Source organism: Macrobrachium nipponense, chromosome 7 (assembly GCF_015104395.2).
Source record: "Macrobrachium nipponense isolate FS-2020 chromosome 7, ASM1510439v2, whole genome shotgun sequence".
Lineage (NCBI taxonomy): Eukaryota > Metazoa > Arthropoda > Malacostraca > Decapoda > Palaemonidae > Macrobrachium > Macrobrachium nipponense.
Genome location: NC_061109.1, coordinates 93,644,496 through 93,661,414, shown reverse-complemented (window position 1 = coordinate 93,661,414; position 16,919 = coordinate 93,644,496). Strand labels below are relative to the sequence as shown.

Sequence of the window (16,919 nt, the reverse complement as noted above, 5' to 3'; positions counted from 1 at the left end):
CCGCGGATAGGTACACTAGATCTACCCTTCCCTGCAAAAGATAGCCCAGTAGATCGATGGCGATGAAATCCAAAAATCAAGTCAGGAGGAACTGCAAACGTTGTTTACATTCCAGCGACAGAAAAATTATGAATTAGAAAACGGGTATGGTTCCTATTCCCGCCACCCAGCGGCGGGGGGGTAGATCACCTGACCTACCTGCCGCGTGTGCCGCGAAATTCGAATTTCTGTCGGACGACGGAGTAATAGCTATGTATATATCTGACAGGTAAGTTGAATGTATAAAAACTAAAAGTAGTAGTTTACTTTCAATAAAAGTAAGAAATCTGGATTTAGCTTTTTATGTGCTATCTTATTAAATGCTTAACAAAAAAAGACATCGCATTCTTAGATAAAGGAGTGTTAGATTTTATAACACTATAAAATAAATTATGAACTCTGCTACTCACCAGCTTTAATCTATCTAACTTTAACCAGATAGAGGAAGGCCTCTTCTTCATTCACCACCAAAGAGGTTAAATTTGAAATTCTTACCATTCTAGGTAGAAGTTTGGCTTTGACATCATCCTTAGCCCTGAACATTAGCACAAATGATAAAATAGCATCTCCTTTACATAAGCATACCTCATGGGAGAATGCTTGTAACTCTCTCTTCACTGTCACTAGCACTACCAAAAAGAGCATCTTCATGGTTAGAAACTTCAAAGAAGTACATTCCAAAGGCTCAAATGGATCTGCAGATCAAATTTTTTAGAACTACATCCAAGTTCCAGAAAGAGATTGATGCTGAATTCTGGAGACTTCAATTTCAAACTATCTCAACACCTCCTGAAGATGTGGATTGTTAGAAATATCCAATTGCAAGTGACGTAGCACTGAGGAAAGCATGGCTCTATATCCTCGAATAGCAGCTACAGAAAGATTCTTACTATCTTAGCTATCAAAAGAACTTGATGATGATGTTTACAGAGGTACAGGTGCTGTAAATCCCTCTAAAATGACACCAGGAGCAGTACACAACCCACTGCCTCTGATACAAGGACAAGGTTGTTGTTCATCTTGATTTAAGGATAGACTTCAGAGATACTTTAGAAAACCCCCTCGCTCAGAGGAGATGGCCAAGTCTCCAAGCGTTTAAGCGTAGCATGCAGAGGCTTTGGTGGAACCACCAGGAATTTGGTTGTCTGAGTAGATCCTTCCTTAAAGGGAGAATACAAGGGAGATCCATTGAAAGTGCTAGAAGGTCTGGAAACCACTCTCTCTGAGGCCAATATGGAGATAATAGTGTCATTCTGCAATGATTCGATTCTTGAAACTTGTTCAGCACTTTCCTTATTATTGCAACAGGAGGAAAAGCATACATATCTAGGTTGGACCAATCATGAAGATATGACTACTGCTAAAGGCCAAGGGTCCTGGCATGGAGAGCAAAACACTAAGAGTTTCCTGTTCAATGATGTTGCGAATTAAGTCCACATTTGGAGCTCCCCATAGACTCCACAGTGACTGGCAGATTTGTGGATGTAACAACTATTCCATGGGTAGGACCAGTCCCTTCCTGCTCAATTGATCATGAAGGAGGGATTTCCATACTGCCAACAGTTCTAGATTGTTTAAGTGCAACTCCCTCTCTAGCAGTGACCATACCCCAGACATCTGATGGCCTCCCAGGCATGCTCCTCAGCCTGTCATTGAAGCGTCTGAAAACAAGGTCTGAGCTCGCTAATCTTAGGGATGACCATGTTTCCAGTCTCTGACGATCCTTCCATCATGTTAACGTCTCCCAAAGACTTACTGGGCCCGAAATTAAATGAAAGTCTTGCAGGGACTTCTTGTCCCAAGTTTCTCTCAAGTAGAGCTGAATTAGTGGCATCCTGAGCATTGCTGAACTGACAAATCTTTCTAGAGATGCTGTGTCCCAACAAAGACAGCCATTGTCTCCCTGGAAGCTTCCTTAAGAGCTGAAATTTTCCTCGAAGCAATAAAAAATTGTCTATTCATTTCTCTGATGGAAAGCCTGAAAACTGTGAGTGTCTATCCTCATCCCTAGATGGAAAATGGTCCGAGTTGGAATCATAGCAGGCTTCTGAAAATTTATCAATATGCCTGGTGATTGAGCTAAGCAGAGTTACAGATCCTTGCCCTCAGAGTTCCCTTGAAAGAGCTGGCCAACATTAGCCAGTCATCTAAATAGAGCAGAATTCTCAATCCCAACAGGTGACACTAACCCCCAGGCCCATTGGCACTAAAATCCTTGTGAATACCCTAAGTGCTCTACACAGGCCAAAGCAAAGAGCTCTGAATTGAAAAGCAATCCCTGCAAAGACAAAATGCAGGAACTTGCGTGACTGAGAATTTATCAGAACGTGGAAATAAGCGTCTTGCATATCTACCAACATCATCCAGTTGTTCTTCTGTACTGCCGCTAGCACTGTGCTGGATGATTCCATGGAGAATGGGGTTAGATGAATGAGTGTGCTAAATCTCGACACACCCTGTACTGGACACCACCCTCCAGATGGCTTGGGCACCTACTCTATCACTTTTTTCTCTAGCAATCATACCACCTCTTTCTAAAGTATAAGAAACTTTTCCTGCTGATGAATATAAGATGAAAGAGCAATTGGAGACGACGACAAAGGAGGAGGAGACAGAAAAGGAATTACATAGACTTCCTTCAGTACTTCCACCACCCAAGGTTCCCCTCCCAAGTTTCTTCAAACATGCCAGGTCTGCTGGAAGATAACAAAGACCTAATCTCTACAAAACTTCTTTCCTCCACCAAATGAGGATAAAGAGAAGAGCAACACTCCAGCAAGTGCCAAAAGACCGAAGGAGACTCTTCCGACTCAAGCTCTTCTTCCGTCAGTTGCAGATTCAGGACGACGGTAGCTGACTCCTTGCAACGAAATTCTGACTCAACAGCCGTAGAGACTGCAGAAGTAGTCTGCTGTTGTCTACTTGAGGTGACACGAGTCAGCAAGCAGAAGCAGAGGCAATACTCGTCGACAAAGAAAAAAGGACTTGTAAGAGAGGTGGAGAAAAGTCGTTGACACTGAACTGCACACTTCGTCCAATTGTGTCTCAAGTGGCTTAGGAACATTCCCAGAAGACACGTCTTTAGAGAGTAAAGCAGCTAGAATAGCATCTAGTTTGGAAACAACTGTAGAATCTGTAACCATAGAAGGGAGAGAGAGACATTAGCCAATTTCACACAAGACTCCCTGACAGTAGAAGACAGAGGAATTTGAACAACCTGCTACAGGGATATCATCATTAATAAAGTCTATACCTAAATTCTTACTCTTATCAGTTCTAGCAACATCATTACTAGCTCTCGATGAAGGTGAAGTTGAAATACTATGCTAAGACTTACACTTACCAAAACAATCTTCTAGCGACCGCATTAAATGTGACTAAGAGTGAGACCACAGGAAAGGAGAGGTAGGGGTTGGAGGGCACAGAACCCCACCGGCCCAAGAACTCACCCAGTTCCCCGGTAGCAGACTTTACCAACTGTTGCAGGGCAGCCCTAGGCTTGGGACACATAAGGGCAAAGGCACAGCACTTATCTCTACAAGGGAACACAAAAATGAATGTTCCTTATGGGGGGGGACTCAGAACGGTTCCTTATAAATTCAGTCAAACCTTCAACAGATTCTAAAATCAGGCTTACATCCTGTTCAAGTTTCTCAATACACTTTTCCTGAACTGAAAGGGGAACACAAGTCAAAGCTAAAGAGGAAATGTCAGTACTATCTATATTAGTATCAGGCCTAGCATAGGAAAAAACCATAAGGTGAGTAGGGCTAACTACAGATAAAGGTTCACCAGGAAGGGGAGAAAAGGTACCTTTATGCCCTGACCTAATAATTTGCTTCTGGAGTCTATCTGCTTTCCTTCTTTTCCTATACCTAATACAGGCAGTCCCCGGGTTACGACGGTTTCGGCTTACGACGTTCCAAGGTTAAGGCGCTTTTCAATTATATTCATCAGAAATTATTTCCAGGGTTATGACACATAAGATCCTTAGGCCAATCCTTGCATTCCTCACACCTAATCTCTAAATCAGCTGGTGCAAACATGATCCTAATCTACCTCAAATATAGGCATCCTGGTTACACAATAATCATCCCTACATAACCTGATGTTAGTTGATTTGTTTTCAGTGGAAGACATCCTAGGAAGATTAAAACTACAGTACCGTGACAGGAGAAAACAGCCAAAATTTACAAAATACCAACAAACGCCTAGTAGTACACCTAATGGCGGCAAGGAGAATTCTGATTAGAGCTAAAATATTCGAACACACCTAGTGGAGAACAGGTGGACTAGACAGTCTTCCAGATCAGCCAAGTGATCTTTTTTCTTTTGTTTAAAGGCCAACTCACCTATCAGAGTGGAGATATGAGCTAACTTTAACAGTAGGTAAGAGTCATCTCAAATAAGTTAGGACTGTAACTTCAAAGCTGTTGGTGCACAGCAGTACAAAGAGGAACTAACAAGAGATGCCTTTATCAATGGCTTAGCTTCAACTATGACTTGCCAGCATCTCTTGAAAACAAGTTTGTCTTTAGGCTTAACCATACTGCCACTGTGGTAAGCCTTAACAGGATGATCTGGTAAGTGCCACAAGGACTCATTGCAGGATTGTGATACAAGTACTTCTACTAAGCAAACACTGGCAGCTGTTCTCTACAAAGGAAGGGTGTTACCTTTGTGGTGGGCTATATCACAGTCATACTAACTGTCCAGTAAGTAGGGACTACTCCAATAATTGTGCCAGGAAAGGTAATTTTGGACAAGTATAGAAATCTAAATAATTTTGCTGACCAAACTTCAAGAGCTGCAGTATTTGACCACTCTCAGCTGTCCATCCTTGCAGCAATCATTAGTATCACTTTCCCCTGAGCCTCTACAGAGCAACCACCTTGACAACAATCAGTGGATGAAGTTCAGTGCTCTCACTGATTCTTCCAGTGACAAGTTACATAGAAGAGAATGCATTATGAGAATTCAAGTTGCAGGTGCACTGATCAGGAAAGGACATTACCTCAGCACAGAAGTCATTACGCACAAACTCTCAAGGTCGTGACATTGCAGACCTAACTCTTCATCTCAATGGACAGACTTACCTGTCCACACGTCTTAGAACACAAAACATCATCACAATAAAATCACCGAAATGAATTACCCACATTGCTTCAATATTCAAGCACAGGTAGTTTGGCAGTGATAACCTAGCTCAACTTGCTGAACAGGATCACATCAACTAAAACACAACCTTTCCAGCTGGTGAAAAAACTAAAGAGGTGCTTGCTCTTTCAAAACTATCAGTGTGCACTAATGGGATTGTCATCAAACAGCAATTCCAATGCTGATTCTTTTCCCATGTAAGACATCTCCCAAGATACAACCAATTAAAAAGTTCCTCCATCTTAGACCCGTAATAAGTACCCTAACACTGCCTTGTTGATAGGAGGGGAAACCAAGACTGATAACCTGGCATTATGGTATGTTACTATTAAGTAATCCATGGAAGACACTGATTTTGTCAAAACTGTAACAAAAACCCTCTAGTCTCTTCTATATCTAGCTATTTGTCACTGGAAAAGACATGCCCTTTAAATTTCTAATGAAACCCACTGATTACTCAGGTTTCAGCTGTTAACACCTTTTATATTTTATATATTCTAAGAATAACCAATGACAGCTGATAATTAGAAAACTTGAGTACTGTAAAAGAATTTTTGATGATCATTCAACTCAAATACACTTGCTTCTTGACCAACGCTAAAGACTAGTTTCCATTTGGATGGGTAACAGAGGAACCTTAGGAAATATACAAATTCTAATCATTGAAAAAGTGCTGGACCAATAAGTTGGTTCAATTTTGTGCTATGCTGACTACTACTGCTGCTACCATACAACATAAGGCTTAAAGCAATACAGCTGCTATGACAAAAATAGTCAACAAAGAACTACTCTACATTTTCATTAGAAGCAGCACTGAAACATGTATGCAAGTATGAATACTATGTAATACAGCATATGTATTTTTACATCTAAGAAAATGCTGTACATTATGTAAAATTATAGCACTTAAGGATTAACAAGTAAAATTGTAGCACTTAAGGATTAAAACCACAAAATTCTAAAAAAATTCAGTCACTATGAAGTTGACAGATAAAAAGTTAAAAGGCATAAGTAATAAATTAGACAAATATATTATAAGCATGCCAAAACAAAGTTCATAAACATGTACAACGGGTATCACTATCATGACAATAGTTAAGTAACACAACTGAGATGTTCCCAGAATAAACCTTCTCAAAAGGCTTTAGGTGAAAAATTGGATTAAGGATAGCAAAGTTGGAGAGCCAGCAAGGAACACATTACACTGAATAAGTAGTAAAATATAGCAAGAAATATAACTAGGAGCTGAAAGAGCTGCAAACTGCCTTTAGTATCATCTACAACAGCTTACACCAATTATGATACCATTTCCATTCCCTCTAGCCTGAAACTAAAATTCTTAAAAACACCAAAAAAATTTGGGAAAATTTTTTTTTTTTTGGAATACAAAAATACTGCCCTGCTCTAGTCTTACTGTTTTGGAATTTGGAAGAGCAAATCTAACTCAAAACTTAAAATAGGTCTTGGCACTAAAAGACTGACATTTAATAGGACCCCAATCAGTCAACAATAAACAGAAGATTTAAGTTTTCCAATTTCTTGGCATAGAGGTATTTCCAAGATCTCTCTCTGAAGCACTTCACACTCATCACTGATGTTGTAAAGTACATACCTTCCTGTCAGAGCCTCTCCAAGGGGAGAACATTTCTCAGTCAGCAGACCGAGGCAGCAAACTGATCGAGTGTAAGCTGAGTATTCAATAGCACATAGAATCTCCTCTGACAGGCCAACAGCTGGGGAAGGACCTTGCTCAGTGCTCTTAACAGAACCTTCTGATCTATAGAACACTTAATCTGACCTGGCTCACCACAACCTACCTGAGACCACAGCAGTCTGAAAGATGCTAACTTTAGATGAGCACCAAAGAGTGAGCTCAATCAATGAGCTTGGGTTTAGACAGGATGCTGGGGTCACCTATGCTCTACGCATTATTACACCCAAGAATCAGATCAATGATTTCTTGAAAATGCTGTTCCATCTTAGCTTAGTTTCATCTTTCAAACCTCCTTTACTCAGTTTTCCTTCTAATGCTGAATAGGTCTGAGCACAGGCATATTCCAGTTACTATTTCTTTCATCATCAAAGTCTCAAATGCCTCTTTTCTTGTAACTGTTCTCAGACTGTATGCATCTAATTGTCCCCAATGATCAGAGCGACCACAAGATCTGGCTGGTGCACGTCCACAATGATCCAAGTGATTACAAGATCAGGCAAGTGTATCATCCAATCTTTTGGGAGACGATACACCAGCTTGATCCTGTGATCATTCTGATCATTGTGGACATACATCAGTCTGATCCTGTGATCACTCTGATCGTTGTGGACAACTAGAGGCATACGTAAAGTCTGAGAACAATTAAAAGAAAAGAAGCATTTGTAACTTTGATGATGAAAGAAATGGTAACTGGAATATGCCTGTGCTCAGACCTATGAGGTAATTCAGCGCTGAAAGGAAAACAATGTCAAAGAGGTTTGAAAGGTGAAACATGAAGAGAACTTTGCAATTGCCAACTGAAGCAATTGTTAGGAGAGGGTGGAAAGTAAGATGGAAAAAGAAGATATGGAGGTACAGTAAAAGGAATGAAAGAGGTTGCAGCTAAGCGCCGAAGGAATGCTGCAAACAACTTTAAGTAAGGTCAAAAGTGCAATGCCAGCTGACGGCACTAACCCCATACGGGCAAAACAAATGGTAATGAAAGTTGTAGATGCAATGATTGCATGGACAACAAAAAATGGTCATCTCAATTTGAAGCAAGAGTAGCTGTGAAGTAAACACAGGATGAGACTGACTATAGGGGGTAAAAGAAGCAATTAACTGCAAGTACATAAATATGCGGGAAGAAAATGCATCCAAGTGCTAAAACACTGTACGTATTCTATAACTGAAGATCTTCCAAATATCAAAACCAGTTAAGTTAAATAAAAGGAAGAAAGTTCTAGTCAGATAACAGTACCATAAAAAGACTAATTACATAAGTCTCAATATACGTACTATACCATTTTAAACGGATTAACCAAAACTCTGATAATAACAGCTGCCAGACATAGGACAATAAAATATATGGACTTGCCTAAACCCAATAAAATTAATTTATGAAAATATTTTGCACTTAATGGAGAAACCTGGTAAATACAATAGGGTTGTTGGACAGTTGACCAAGGTTTTTAGTTTATGCCTGTGAGGGTGGAAGGTGAACGACTGAACAAGCACACTCATGTTGAGAGAGATACTTTCCTGGCTGTGCCTAGTGAACATACACATCCACACACACAACTATCACTTTCTCCTTTGTGAATCATGTTAAACAATATGATCTTTCATTCGCATAACTTGCTGCAGTACTGTATACTGTACTTAACACAATACACACAATCGACCCGTGCTATTCGCGGACCCACAATTCACGGAAAATTCACCTATTCACAATATTTTTCACTGAGAAATACTCAAAAATTACTGTATTTTCACATAATTTTTGTGCTCAAATGCACTTTGGGATAAAACTTAATATACCCAGGAAGTATAAGCACTTTTTTTTTTTTTTTTTTATTTATCAAAATAGGCAGTTCTATGCATTTTTTGAGGGGTTTTAAAAGATTCGTGGATTTCAGCTATTTGCGGGGCTGTGAATATGGTGGTCTACTGTACATTACTATAGTTTTACACATTTCCAGTACGTATATGTACGAGTAAAGGATATAAGAACATACACACAATATAGTACCAGGATAAACTAAGCACATAGAAAGTTTCCTTGCTTTTCATGCTTCCTCTGTCCGTTTTTCTTTAGGTAGAATTTGAGGTAATTACATTTAAAAAGAAACAATGTTTATGTGTTATTTACATTGTACAGCTTTTGCATTCAGTACATTACACATTTCATACATAAACATTATTAGATGAAGTTCACTTTGCAGACATATCTTTTAATTCGAATGATAAGTAATTCAATACAGTGGTCCCCCCGTATTCATGGGGGATGCGTACCAGACCCCCCGTGAATAGTTAGAACCCGCAAATGTTTGGAACTCCTATAAAAACGCTAAAAACAGCCTATTTTGTTAGTTAAAACTCAAGAAAAACCACTAAAAATGTTCATACTTGGTTCTTTTTAATAGTTTTATCACAAAAAGTGCATTTTATGATGAAATTGATAAAAAAAAAACAGGAATTTGTGGATATTTCTCATAGAAAATTACTGTGAATGCGCGAATAATGCAGGGAAACATTCCCGAGAGAAATCCGCGAATGTGTGAGTCCGCGAATATGGGGGGCCCACTGTACTTTAAAATGACAGATAACTACAAAATACCAGTTAAGTTAGGTTATTAGATACTTTATATGACCTGCACTAGACTATAAGCCACGAGTTAGCACTGGGGTACCCTATTGAGAAAGTCTTTGTTACTTAGCGGCAGACCCCTGGGCTGTCCGGTAAGTTCAGGTTAATGATAGTATTTACAGGCGGTCCACGTTTATTGGTGGCATCGGTTAACAGCATTTCAGTTTTATGATACTTGCCTGGTAAACGGTTTACTATTAGTGTCAGTATGCAGTTTATGAGCGTTACCGTTACCATATTTATTGTGATGTTCCAGTTAACAATTTTCGGTTATTGGCCTTTGGCCAGGAACGGAACCCCCACTGTCAACAAGGCACTGCCAGTATCTTTGAAGGACATCTATAAATCCTCACAGTTGACCTAACAGATGCAATTTTGCTAATACGTATGTATGTAGTAGACAAAAAAAAGACCATGCCAAAGCCAAAAAGCTTCTTCACCGAGCCTTTTTCGATGAAGAGTCTAATCTTTACCCATGCGATTTTGGGTATTTCTCTTATTCTACATACCCTAGACAGAAAGGGAATGGGTTTACACTGGTTGGTTCCTGTTCTGTTACAAAAATGTATAAACTACATCAAATGAAAAATTATACTACCTTTCTTATTTCATTTAATCTAAAAAGCATATTCAAAACCCCATAAATTGCACAGGACTGCTACATGACACTAAATCTGCAAATTGCAGTAATTATAGGACAATTTTAATACCTCCTGTGCTCTTTAGCAGATGCTGTAATTATGGGACAATTTTAATCCCTCATGTACTTTTTAAAGTTGCCTGTCAGCTAATTTTAAAGTTTACAATTAGAATAGGTGACAAATTTAAACATCTTTACAACCAATATATACAGTTACAACCACAATCGTGTCATGGAGGTATGTTTGCACTGCGCATGACTAGACTTTCATTAACCTCTGTTTAATCTTAAAATATGACCTAAATTTCTAACTTTGGTGAAAATACTTACTTCGAAAGGATAATAGACATCTCGAGCTGTTGCTCTCACCACCAATGACTCATGACTGGTGCCCATCTCCGGTGTCAGGACGTGTTAAAGTACTTTTTCGATGGGTGGATCCACATGCGGTGAAAACTGGATCAGCTAGTCCAGTCGGTTGTTTCCCCTCTTCGTGCTGCTGTCTACTTTACTTAGCGTGAGTTTGCCCTGGACTTTGACAAAGGTGGATAGGCTACATACCTACTGGGTAAATACCCATGAACCATGCCTTAAACCAATCAGCCAAAAGAGATCAATTTTAAATAGCCTAGAGCTACCTGAGAAATCAAGATCTACTACAATCATCCAGTTTGAATCTCTCCAAAAAGCGAGGTTCTACAATAGGTTACTTACTCAAAAGATCAAAACAAAGAAGAATGTTCTTTATTCATATGGATGGTCAAGGGTCACTCTGAGAAGAAACGGAATACCTATAAAAAGTAATATTTTATGTCATAGCTTTTTATTTTACATACTGAATGTGAACTAGCAGGATGACAGAAAGTGTGCAGCAAGTCTATTTCTGTGGAATAACGAATACTATAAGATTTAGCTAGTTCTCTTCTCCAAACAACGTTTGACCACAGCCTAAGCCCACAAAGACTATGAGAGCATGCCTAACATACTTCTAATAGGCCTGATATTAGGCTATTCTACTTTACCTAAGCTACCTTTCATATGATAGCTATACTAGTATTACCTAAGTATGCCAGTCGAGCCTAGCTACAATAAACCTCATAGCCTAACACTAGTATACATGCTAACACCTGGGGGAAAGAATTCTACAACTTTAGGGTAAAAAATCTTGTAACAATTGGTTGTCATATGATAGGGTTACCATATTACTAAGTTTTATTGTAGGATATTCATTCTATATTTAGAGCCTTCCTTAGCCTGCTTTGCTTCCAGAACAGGCTAAGCTGGAGCTCTGCCTACAACCAGCTAGCAAGGCTTAAGTATCCTAACATCTGTTGATTCAGCAGAGGCCTTATGTCACACACTTCTCAAAACAGAGTGACGTGTCTGCAGCAGAACTCGGGGACAAAAGAGCGTGGGAAAAAATAATTGGGATGCCACAGAGCGGCGGCTGCCAGGAATACTGGTCACCTGGGCACTGTGGCACCACTGCTGCAGGAGGGCTGGCAGGCAGGCACAGAGAGGAGGGCATCGTGTTACACCTACCTAATCTGGTAATGAGTGGCCACGGTCTCACGATGTACGAAATCGGTGCCGTCTGTCCCGGCCACCATGGGCCCGTCCCTGGAAGCCATTCTCTTCGTTTTATGACCCCAGGATTCTCAAACGCTCCTCCTTCTTCAGCTCCTCGGAGAGTGAAACGGAGTGCGAGTGAGCGGCACCGGTGAGTGTCACGCTACCGAAGTTGCCTCGGCTACACTTCCACCAACACTGCACCAACACTATCGTCACCTGGTGGCTGATCCTCCAACAAAAACAACAATGATGTCGTCATCACCACTCTGTGGTAGACGAAAATAAAAGACTGAGAAGGGCAACTTTGTTCTTTCACATGTAATGGGCAAATTTTCATTCACTAGAGAACATGATTATTTAAGTACCCCTTAAATATTACTTAATAAGCCTAGTTATTTAAAAATTTGCTTTGTTTCATGATCAGTTTCATTTATTAAATCAACAGCAGTCATAAATGTTTTGACTGACTATATTAAGTGGTATATGCAGCTTCATACCCTACTGGCACTCAGTTAACAGAGACAGGCAGTTGGCAGCATGGTCACTCTTGCAAAACTGCGATATGTGTGTCCAGACTCAAGCGCAAGTTTACAGGTAGCTCTTGGGTAAAATAGCCCGCGCTGTCGTATTCGTATAGTCAGCCGTCAAGGTCTAGTACCTTGGTCAGCATATGGTAAGCAACAACCTCGCCAACATACAGCGATCGCTGTTCACTCGCAAAAACACAATCATAATTATGATTAACTAATTAATGCATCGTTGTTCATTGATATATTCATCTCTAGTTGGTTGGTTTAGATTAAACCTGCTTTATGACAGAGCACAACCCTTGCCCATTTATCCCTCTGTCAGGATAAAAGACTTGATATGGACCTCGGGATTCTATGCTGCCTACATAGACTACTTTCTTTCTCTTTAAAAAGATATATTTGGAAAGCTGAAATCTGCAAAAATGCTGCTAACCAGAACGGTCACCGTAAGAAAAAGTGTAGTAAATACTTTCAATGGGAGATGACTAATTCCCTCCTCTATTGAGATGTGGGTTTCAGGCTATTGGCTTTCACTCATCACATAGTATGAATTCGAAGCCTTGCATAGATCTCAGATATAAAGAACTGATGAGTGCATGCATAATGCTCATCAGCAGGGCATTGAACAAAATTGTTTCGAAAGGAAAAAAGGCTTTACTAAGATGTTGCTGTGAGCCGGAGCTTCCAAAAAATTAAATAGATTTTAAAAAGGGGTTACGTTGATAGCTGGAAAGAGAAGGAAAATGTTTTCTAGACAGTAGAATCCTTAACACTGTGAGTGAGGAACAAGTGACAGTGGTGAGGGCTGGGAAGGGCCAGCGATGGAAAAGAGGAAGTAATATGCAAAGAACTGAGTGTCAGATACAACAAATATAGAACTTTCGCTTAAGAAAGTGGAAGTCAGTTTCCAGAGAGGAGGATATGTTGAGAAGTTAGGAACCCTAAGAAAGGAGGTTGATCTCTAGACCTTAGGCTAACTTCCGTTAATGCCGACATTATGCCCAAAGCAAAGCTGGTGAGAAAAAGTGGTTCGAAATCAAATTTGGTCGGAGATCATGGGTGAGCCAAGAATTTCAGAATCCCAAATACTTGCTACTTGCTGACAGCTTGTCCAGGTCCCGCACCACTTTCGCTCGCAGGACCACCATTATCAAATTAACAATTTATTCATGAACGCTTATTGCAGTAGACGAGCTTATATTGTTTACAAGACGATGCGACTCACGCAGATCATTAAACGCTTCGAAACCTTCATTGGTTGGATCAGCTGTTCCCGAATTTATGGGATACCCATAACAGCACCCTGAAGGGAGACAGCCCGTGTGTCCAAGAGATGCATGTGTTAACAAATGAGAAAAATAGAAATAGACGGGTAATGAAAACAAAGTAGAATATCAAAATACTGTTATGAATCAATGTGCAAGTAATGAAGGGATGTGATATAGTTCATAAGTCTTGCCTATGAACTTGACATAATGCCAAGTTTCAAGAGCAAAGAAAAAAAATGTATACAATGTAATTTTTTATGAAAACTAGAGGCAAATGAGCAAGATGAACGATTTTTCTTATGCCAAAGACATCTTGACTTCTGCAAATTGAAAGAAAGGATGTAAAAAATAGTTACTTTGTTGGGGGCGGGGGGGGGGGGGTGTGTTTGTTTAGGTAGAATAGTAATTCTAGCAGAGCTTAAGTTAGCGCGCAACTATGATCTTTGCAGGACTTCGGTGCTGCAATGAAGGTAGCCAAGAGTAGAGCAAAGCGCCACAGCTAAAAGGCACAGGGGCGTAACTCACGGGGAGGATGTGTCCCCCCAAAAGTTTGAGTTAGGGGAGACAGTATACTCTGCCCCCTCCCCCAAATAAAAATAATAAATATATGGTTAACTATCACGCTCCTACGAAGATAGAGCAAGGAAAATTTGAATTATTACCCCTTAAAAACAATGTTCTGAAGTTTTCTTTGAACCTCTGAAGAAAATTTATATAAGTTTGAAAGGACATTTAGTATATTATGAAGTATTCTAAACATTTATTTATTATTCATTAAACTATTAATGAAATCTTACCCTCCCTTGTATCATATTTTTTTGAACAGATAAGGCAGAAAAGTTCCAAGGGATTTAAGGTGCTTTGTTTCATGTACAAGAAAATTATGCTCGTGATTTTACATATGTATGTATGTATGTATATATATATAATATATATATATATATATATATATATATATATATATATATATATTGAAAATAAATAACACACAGCTATTGACAAATTTTATATGTGCTAGGGTAAGCGTGTCCACCAAATATTTCATGGCATCCATGCATATAACGCATGATTGTTTTCAGATGTTAAATGTTAAACCACCCACATTATTTAGTTTACCTGCCCTTGTAGGCCTTGCAGTGCCCCTAAAAAGAGCTAAAATTTCAAAAAATTTCTGGGGGGCCTCACAGTGTCCCCCACACACACACCCCAGCTGAACAGGCTAGCTTCGCTCGCCACCAACCCCATTGTCTCTCCCCCTCCCCCCCAACTTTTTTGGAACCAGTTACCTCCATAGTCTCGGCAGTTAAAGATTCAACAGTCAAATTATGGCTTGGTTAGTGAATCTAGATAGAAATAAACTTCAGGGATGCAGGTTGTCACAACAAAGTTAGTTTCATAGTTTTAGAGAAAAGAACCGATAAAGGTCCCAAAATATAGAGAGATCAATCGCATACTAACCCTCACACTAAACTTGATCAAGATTATTTAGATTGAAGTTAAGGGAACCAGCGCAGGCAACGAGATAACCGAACCAATAGCGGCTTGTGGAACTAGACATTGCGCTCGAAACTGGAAATGAAAAAGGACTAAGAGCTTGATCTCCTACGTGTCTTTAAGAATATATATTTGAACTTCCGTGGCTTAATGATCTCATCTTCGCCTCTCACAGCTAAGAGACCAAAGTTCAGTAAGACCATAGCCCCGATTCCTAAGAAGTGAATTCTGTGCCCAGTGTTTGGGCATGCAGTCCATGTGATCACTGGATGTTTCAAAACTAATATCTGCGCGTGAATATGTATTGCCTTTATAACCCCATGTTTCCATGGGTTTGATGTTCAATTCATAGTTCTTTTAAGACATTATTATTTCAGAGGGCCTTTTCTATCACTTGGCAATGGAAAAACTATTATACCTTGGGTTTCATGCATGGTATGACGTTCAAAAGATACAATCAAGTATACCGTTCGCTCTGCTGCAAAAGTTTGACAACAGAGCATCGGTGTGCTCGTGCAACAAGGGGTGCGTGGTTACCGCTGATCGTCCAGCAAAACCCTGGACAGTTAATTACATAGTCTAGTGTTCTTGAATGATACGAAATGAGAAATATTTACAGGTGTCTTTAATTCGACAAGTAACCAATCTTTACAATTAATGTGCGAGATGAATAGCATAAAATGACAACAAAGCAATGAAGCGCAACTCGGCGGGTAGGAATCATGGGCATGGCACCATTAATAAGTTAAGCGACAGATCTAAAGAACCTCTGCACTTCCAAAACAATGGAAACCTTTTGGAGCGTGTTTCAAATATCTTTCTTTTTACCACTTTTACATTAATCCTTCAACTTAACAAGGAGCAACTTACAAGTTTCCTTAAGCGTCAGCTTCATTATTGTGGAGGTTGTTACTAGGCCACATGAGGCCACATGTTTAGTTATGTGTTTTACTAATAAATCTTCTGAATCTTTTGAGAGGTGAAAGTTAAGTATATCTTAGTTTTACCAGACCACCTAGCTGATTAACAGCTCTCCTAGGGCTGGCCCGAGGGATTAGATATTTTTACGTGGCTAGGAACCAATTGTTTACCTGGCAACGGGACCTACAGCTTATCATGGAATCCGAACCACATTATATCCAGAAATTAATTTCTAATCACCAGAAACAAATTCCTCTGATTCCACGCTGGCAGAGGGGAATCGAATTTAGGACTACCGAATCGGTAGGCGAGCACGGAAACCAATCGTCCAACGAGGAGCTTTTAAGAGGCGAAGAAATTATAAGCTAGACTAATAATCAAGAACTTTCAGTAGGTTCATTCAGGCTATTCACTGTATAATGATGTCCCGTGGGTGATAGTCTTTTTATTAAGTTCTAATACACTGTATTATAGCTGAGCATCTACTCTGATGTAGTAGTATACTCATATGTAATTGGGGAAGTGATAGATTAGAAAATTGGCTATTGGACTTGGGTATTTTTATCTAATGAGGTCTTAGCTTCAAGTTAGGTATTTGATATTTTCATTATATATAATAAATGAATTAATTTAACGTGTTTAAAGTTACTACCACCAAGTCAATCATTTTCATGGCAAATGTCAAGTTGGAATATTCTTTTAGCTTTTATATTTTATTTCATTTTATTAATGTATGATTTCGAAGGCAGTAAAATTAAATTTACCATGTACTTTTATCGGTCATTGTAAAACTGATAAAATTAAACAGCCTGATCCTATGTTAAGATCACGGGATTATTTTCGCAATGGGTTTATAATACAACGCATAACATTCTGTATTCATTTAGGAATTGGGTAGTTGAAGTAACATGGCATTAAAATCTGTCTTGTATTCTCCAGTAAAGCCAAAGCCATC

General features: G+C 39.4%; 1 protein-coding gene across 2 annotated transcripts in view; it reads right to left on the bottom strand.

The window, feature by feature from the left end:
- LOC135217507 (protein jagunal-like) overlaps window positions 1–11,980 on the bottom strand; it is an 88,539-nt gene extending 76,559 nt beyond the window's left edge. For both annotated transcript variants that reach the window (XM_064253462.1, XM_064253463.1), the window contains exon 1: window positions 11,722–11,980. In XM_064253462.1, coding sequence (XP_064109532.1) covers window positions 11,722–11,810 — 89 coding nt within the window. In that variant the 5' untranslated portion in view covers window positions 11,811–11,980. The remainder of the gene's footprint in view (window positions 1–11,721) is intronic.
- Window positions 11,981–16,919: the final 4,939 nt, after the last annotated feature.